This window comes from Talpa occidentalis, unplaced genomic scaffold (genome assembly GCF_014898055.3).
Source record: "Talpa occidentalis isolate TD23 unplaced genomic scaffold, MPIMG_talOcc4v2.1 talOcc4.10, whole genome shotgun sequence".
NCBI classification, from domain to species: Eukaryota; Metazoa; Chordata; class Mammalia; order Eulipotyphla; family Talpidae; genus Talpa; species Talpa occidentalis.
In genome coordinates, this window is record NW_023600993.1 from 89,155,927 (window position 1) to 89,162,159 (window position 6,233).

General features: G+C 46.8%; 1 protein-coding gene across 1 annotated transcript; it reads left to right on the forward strand.

The window, feature by feature from the left end:
- Window positions 1-956: 956 nt before the first annotated feature.
- Window positions 957-2,231, forward strand: CUNH20orf202 (chromosome unknown C20orf202 homolog). The gene is made up of 2 exons (XM_037501616.2): window positions 957-1,064; window positions 1,998-2,231. The coding sequence occupies exons 1-2, from the start codon at window positions 999-1,001 to the stop codon at window positions 2,229-2,231; spliced, it is 300 nt and encodes a 99-aa protein (XP_037357513.2). The 5' UTR covers window positions 957-998.
- Window positions 2,232-6,233: the final 4,002 nt, after the last annotated feature.

A 6,233-nucleotide genomic window follows, 5' to 3' on the forward strand; every position in this document is an offset into this window, starting at 1 on the left:
CTACTTATTAATCATGGCACTACTTTGATTATTTTTATTTCCATCCACTAGGGTATAGATTCCAGGAAAGCAGGACTTGTGTCTCTCTGATTTGGGGCTCCCTCCCCAGAGCACAGAGCGGAACGTGGAGGGCACAGTAGGCACTACATACATATTTGCTGAAAGAACTAAGGAACACCCACCTCAAATGTGTAATGAAGAGCAAACTGTGTGTCGGTGGGGACTGTGTTGACCCAATTAAAAATGGCATTAATCAGGTCACGTGACTTGCAGATGCCGTGGTGATTGCACTAACCATTTTCTTGGGGCTGCTAGGTGGTAGCTCCAGGTGCTGCATTTACATTCAAGGGGAAGAAAGTGGGAGTGAAGAGGGAGCATCATTCACGTTTTCTTTTATCAGGTGGGTAAAAGTTTTCCTGGAAGTCTAATAGCAAATTTCTGCTTCGATCTCACTTTCTAGAAAAGGGCTGTTCGGGTAGCCCAGAAGCAGGGGACAAGGAAAGGGAACATTTCCCTTTATCCAGACTATAAATAGGTGAGGAAGGGAGAAGGGGATTGGGGGACTCAGACACAGCCACTTTTTTCCAACTCCAAAAATAGAAGGGTGTCCCACAAGAGATCGCAGACATATGCAAAGCTCTTGGAGTAAAGCAAGCCCGCAGAAAGGGGGGCACCTGTTCTCACAACAATTATTGCTGGTACCATTGGGAGCTTTACAGCCATGATCCTGTTGGCATCCAATTTGAATTCTGGGATTTACAGGCACTGAGGTACCCACACCCCAAGGGTCTCCCTTCCTCCTTATTCTGTTCAGAGCACTGAAACATTTAAAGAAAACAAAACCTACGATTTCCAGTGTGAGCCACTTTCTGCTCTCATTAACTCCATCCGCCGTGACTCGGCGAGACCCTGTGCTCAGCCTGAAGCAAGGGGGATACTGTGCAAGCCAAAGGTCCCATCACCAGCTGGGAGTCAAGGTCTCCCCCAAGGACATTGAGATGAAGACAGCAGAAGCCCCAACCCCGGATCTTGGGCAGACCCTGGAGTGGCTGAGAAGAGAGCTGGTAAGGCTTTGCGTTTCTTTTGATGTGACACCTCCACCCCATATCTTCCAAGGTTTCCTGGTCCCCCTTCCCTTGCCCCTTGGCTGGGGGGCGGCACTACAGGCACCCCTCTGGGGCCAGGGACATAGCATGTGTCGCCATATCTGTGCTGGAAGAAGTAGGTCGTGGCCTATATAGCGTCCTCGCTGTGGTGCTTGCCAGACTGTGTTAGCATTATGCTGAGTCCTGGGCGTGCGCCCAGCGTGGCTGCTGTGTGACTGCTAGCTAGCTGCCACCTCTTTGAGCCTCAGTTTTCTTGTCATCAAATAGGGATGACAATAGTACTGGCATGACAGGCATTATTATAAGAATTCAGAGAGATGGTAATACTCACAAAGACCTGTTCGGCTTATCTAAGGCTATTACAATCCTGACCAGGCACATAGGGAGAGCATCCTCTGTCTCAGCCTGAGCCCTCTGCAAAGCCCAGGATGGCACAAGACTGGGGTGCTAACATTTTACTTGGACATGCAAGTCCACAGTGGTAAGAGCGGGTCCTGCCTGACTCCACTTGGCTGTTATATGAACCCACTATCACCTTACTCCCTACAAAATGATTTGTTTGTTAGAGTGAGGACTAAAGGAGTAGTGGGGCTCTAAGAATAATATTTAATATTGATGATGATGATGATGATGATGATGATGACGATGATGGAGATAATTACACGGCTTGGTGGTTCAGCCTGTCATGTTCTAGAGTGTGGGTTGACTTATTCTTTCAGTCTTAAGCGTCTCAAAAGGTAGTCACTTGCTTTCCATTTTGTAGACAAAGAAGCAAAAGGACACAGCTTCTGCGAATATGGGCTCGCCCTGATGAGAAGTGATGGGCACAAGCTTTCTGGGGCACATCCAGTGCCCTGCAGGGCCCCCTCACATGCTCTTTCTCTCCCCCAGGCTGAGATGCAGATCCAAGACCAGAGACTCCTGCTCACGCTGAGGCATCTTCACAGCATCCTGGAGGAGCTGCGTGCTGACAGTACCCGCTGGGAGGACGCCAGGTCCAGCGGAGGGACGTCCCCCGTCAGAGCTCGGGCAGGCTCTGAAGGCAGGGGCCGCCAGCCCGTGTCCTCCAGGTGGCTGACCCAGCTCCTGCTGGGGGTAGACAGCAGACGAAGCTCCCTCCCTTAACCAGCCAGGGATGCCCCTTCCACATAGAGCCTCAATTCTGATTGTGATGTTGTAGAGGAGAATGGTAGAATGCGAGCCGGGAAGCCAGGGCTCTGCTTCTCCTCTGTCCTCAAACACTGTGTGTCTCTGAACCCGTCAATCAACTCGGTGTCACTAGTTCCTTTTCTGTCACCTATCAGGGATTTTGGTGAAGTGCAAATAAGCTATTAGGTGCAAACTGGCTTTGAAAATACAAATATGTTATATGGCTTCTGGCAAGACGTTGGTGGTATTACTCTTGGGGGTTTTGCATATGGTGATTGTTAAAACAAAGAAAGAGCTCCATGTGTGAGGGTGTTTAGCTAGTACTGCCATGTTGCCATGGTAAAGGACAGGACTACCCCAGTTCTCAAGTGCAGTGACTTGTGGGTTGTTGTCTTCCCAGCAGGCCTTCTTTTTTTTTTTATTAAATTTTTAAAAGATTTATTTATTTATACAAGCACTGGGTACAGTCAGAAGCATGGGAGGGTGAGAGAATTCACCAGAGCGGGGAACAGAACAGGCAGACTGACGAAGCACAGTGTTGAGGGGAGCAGCAGGCGGCAGGAGAGGTCTGCGCACCATGTGGGACCGTCGCCCAGCTCGCCGGGCATTGAACCAGCGCTGCAGAGGCTGCAGACAGCTTCACAACCCAGTGCTCAACTGCTGCGCCACCGAGGAGACCCAGCATGCCCGCTTATTCCCCTTTATCTGGAAGCAACAGGTGCTTGCCATTGGGATGGGCATGTGACCAGGACTGGCCAATCATAATTCACAGTCACTCTAACAACATGATTGGCCCGGTGGTTGGACATGTGACCTAGCAAAGCCAATCACAACCTTTCTGTGGAATTGCACTCTAGATGCTCATTCTAGGGCACTACACATTAGCTCTTCTACCTTGAGCCGGGAAGTGTTATCTGCCCCTTCTGCCCAGAGCCTTTGGCGGGAATTAGTCATGTGGTCAGTCCCAGCAGAGGGCAGGGACATATGGGGAGCAGATGGAGGGTCTGGTCAGACACATGTTCCCTTCTTTCTCAAAAGACCAGCTACCGCTTGCTGTTAGAGTGGGTCCACCTCAGTCTTTCCCAACTCCTGAGAAGCCCCAGTTATTAGAAAGGTCTCATCTTACTCTTCTTTCATTGGTCAAAGTCAGTTTCATGGGCCACAATCAAGGTGTGGGCAGGCTGCACTCCCTCTGAAAGCCCAAAGGGAGAATCTGCTCCTGGCCTCATGGAGCTCCTGGAGGCTGCTGCATTCTTGACCAGGTCAGGTGACCCTGCCTCTGCCTTCTGCTTCACATGCCTCCTCTGTAGGATCTCCCTCTCATTCCTCACCCTGAGGAGTACCGTGACTGCCAGTGGATAATCCTGGATAATCTCCCCAGCTCAGGAGCCTTAGTGACATCTGCAAAGATCCCTCCCACCTTTTATAAAGTAATGTTTTGTGGGTTTTTAAAAAGATTTATTATTTCATTTATTTGTGCATACAAGATCTGGGGTATAGGACAGAGGTGCGGTGGAGGGGGCGGCGGGTGAGAGGATTCACCAGAGACAGAGTGGGGAGCAGAACAGGCAGATCTACTGAAGTACGCTGCTGAGGGGAGCAGAGGGCAAGACAGGAGAGTCTGTCTTGCCATGTGGGTCAGCTCTCTGGCCAGGGATATGTGCTGCAGTGGCTGCTGATAGCTTCATAGTGCTGAGACTTTAACCCCTGCAACACCAGGGAGGCCCTATAATGTTTACAATTTCCAGGGATCAGGATATAGGGGCCTTCTTCCAGCCTACCATAGTAGGTGATTAACAGAAAATAATGCCCCTTTATTCCTTCTGGATATCGTTCTCTGGCTAATGTGCAGGGTTAAGAAGAATTTTGAATAACTGGAGACTTTCTGTGGGGCCTGCTGGAAGAAGGAGGCGACATGCTTGTTGAACATTTACTATCCCCAGACACATAAGGTGTCACCTGGCTCGGAAGTACGCATTAATATTCCCATTTGAAAGAGGAGAAAATAGATGCCCAAAGAGCAATGGTCACAGAAGCAAAAGCAGGACAGTTGAAAGGAAATGAAACTGACAATTCAATGTTTTGACTTCTGACATTTTTTTGTATTCTTTACCAATTGCTAGCAAACCAAGATAAACTACATACTCTGTGCATGGGCGCCACCTGGTGTCCATGAGAAGTAATTCTCCCAGGAACATCCTGGCTCTGGGTTGTAGGACTGACATCTTCACTATCTGCTCCCCTATTATGGGGCATCTTATTTCTAGGGCCATGGGAGATGAAATTTTTCTAGTCCTTGATATCTGGGTTTGAATTTCAATTCTATCACTGACTGAGTAACCTGGGGCAAGTCATCTCCGCCTTTGATCCTCCATTTAACTACCTGAAAGTGACACCTGTCGGAGCTGTGGAGAAAATCTTGGGAAAGTGCTTTGTAAAGGGAATAACTGGAAGCAATGGAAAGAAGCATGGTCCACAGCTGGACACACCTGGATTCAATAAAACAAACAAACAAAAACCATATGTATTTGCCAGGCACTGTTCCGGATGTGGGAATGTAGTAATGACAGCAACGACAAAGACAAAATTCATGTTTTCATGTAGTCCGCTCTGTCAGTCCAGTTTCTGAGTCATTCATCCATTCATGCACAAATAGTTTTCTGGTACTACTTTTTGCCAGGCAATGAGCATAGAAGGAATCCAATGTGGCTGGAGCACAGGGAACCAGGGGGACAGGTTTAGCAGGGACAAGACCAGATTTTGTGAGGCCTGAAGCTTACATAATTTAGATTGTTTTCTTTTTTTTTTAGATTTATTTATTTATTTATACAAGCACTGGGTACAGTCAGAAGTGCGGGAGGGTGAGAGAATTCACCAGAGCCAGAGCAGGGAACAGAACAGGCAGACCTGACAAAATACACTGCTGAGGGGAGCAGCAGTCGGCCGGAGAGGTCTTCGTGCTTCGCAGCCCAGCACTCAACCGCTGCGCCACTGGGGAGGCCCCTAGATTATTGTTTTCTTAAAGAAAAAGAACAGTCATAAATGCAGAACTAGTTTAGAACGTGAAACAAAATTAAATTTTTTTAATTTTAAAAAAGAAAGGGAATATTCTTTTTTAGAATGACATTTTAAAAGCTGACAATATAACAAACCTCATAAAATCTAGAAACAACATTTTTTATTAATTACCTGCATGATATGGATCTATTATAATTTTTTCTTTCTACTTTTTACTATACAGTCTTTGACTATTCATAAAACAATAATTTTGTTGTCTTCCCTCAAAAATATAAAAAAGATAATTTGGTCTTGACAAGATTAACTTTTTGGAGTGGATAATTTCAGAAATTTTCCTTAAGTTGTAAAGCTTAATACCACAAAAATGTTAGGATTGTTGTCAAATCTGGGAAAACTTCTAAGTTTCTTTCATACATGAGCTATAAGGTGAACTAAGTTGACAACCCATTAACTACTTTTGTAGGTAACATCCCCAGGTAGTGGCATAGTATGTATGAGTTCTATGTGATCTTCAGTCATATCAATATTTCATGTCAAATAAGTGATAAAGTTAAATCTATTATATAATTCACTCCTATTAACTGAGTTATCAAACATTCCAAGAGCCTATTCATTATTTTTATTTGCAAGGTATCTATTCTTCTTAATGAATTACTACTGCTGTTATCTGGCCATTTCTCATTACAGGTGAGAAAAACAGGTTCAAGGGATTAAATTACTTCTTCAAGTAGCCCTTAGCTAAACGACTCCACCCTAGGGATGTTCAGAGACCAGGAGGAGGGGTCAGACAATGCCACCTGTCACACTTGGCCTACAGGGCCCGGTTTCAGGCCCTGTCATACTCCAGCACAGATGAGGTCCCGGGTCAGAGCTCCGGGAGTGCAAGTACCGAGACAGAGTGCGAGCTAGGCTTGGAGAGCCCCGCCCAGACCCGATACCGAGCCTTGGTCCAGCCCCATC

Bases quoted from the DNA above. Each gene is read 5' to 3' on its own strand.
- CUNH20orf202 (XM_037501616.2), top strand. From the start codon at position 999: ATGAAGACAGCAGAAGCCCCAACCCCGGATCTTGGGCAGACCCTGGAG. The intron at 1,065-1,997 runs GTAAGGCTTTGC...TCTCTCCCCCAG, and splicing joins AGTGGCTGAGAAGAGAGCTG to GCTGAGATGCAGATCCAAGA.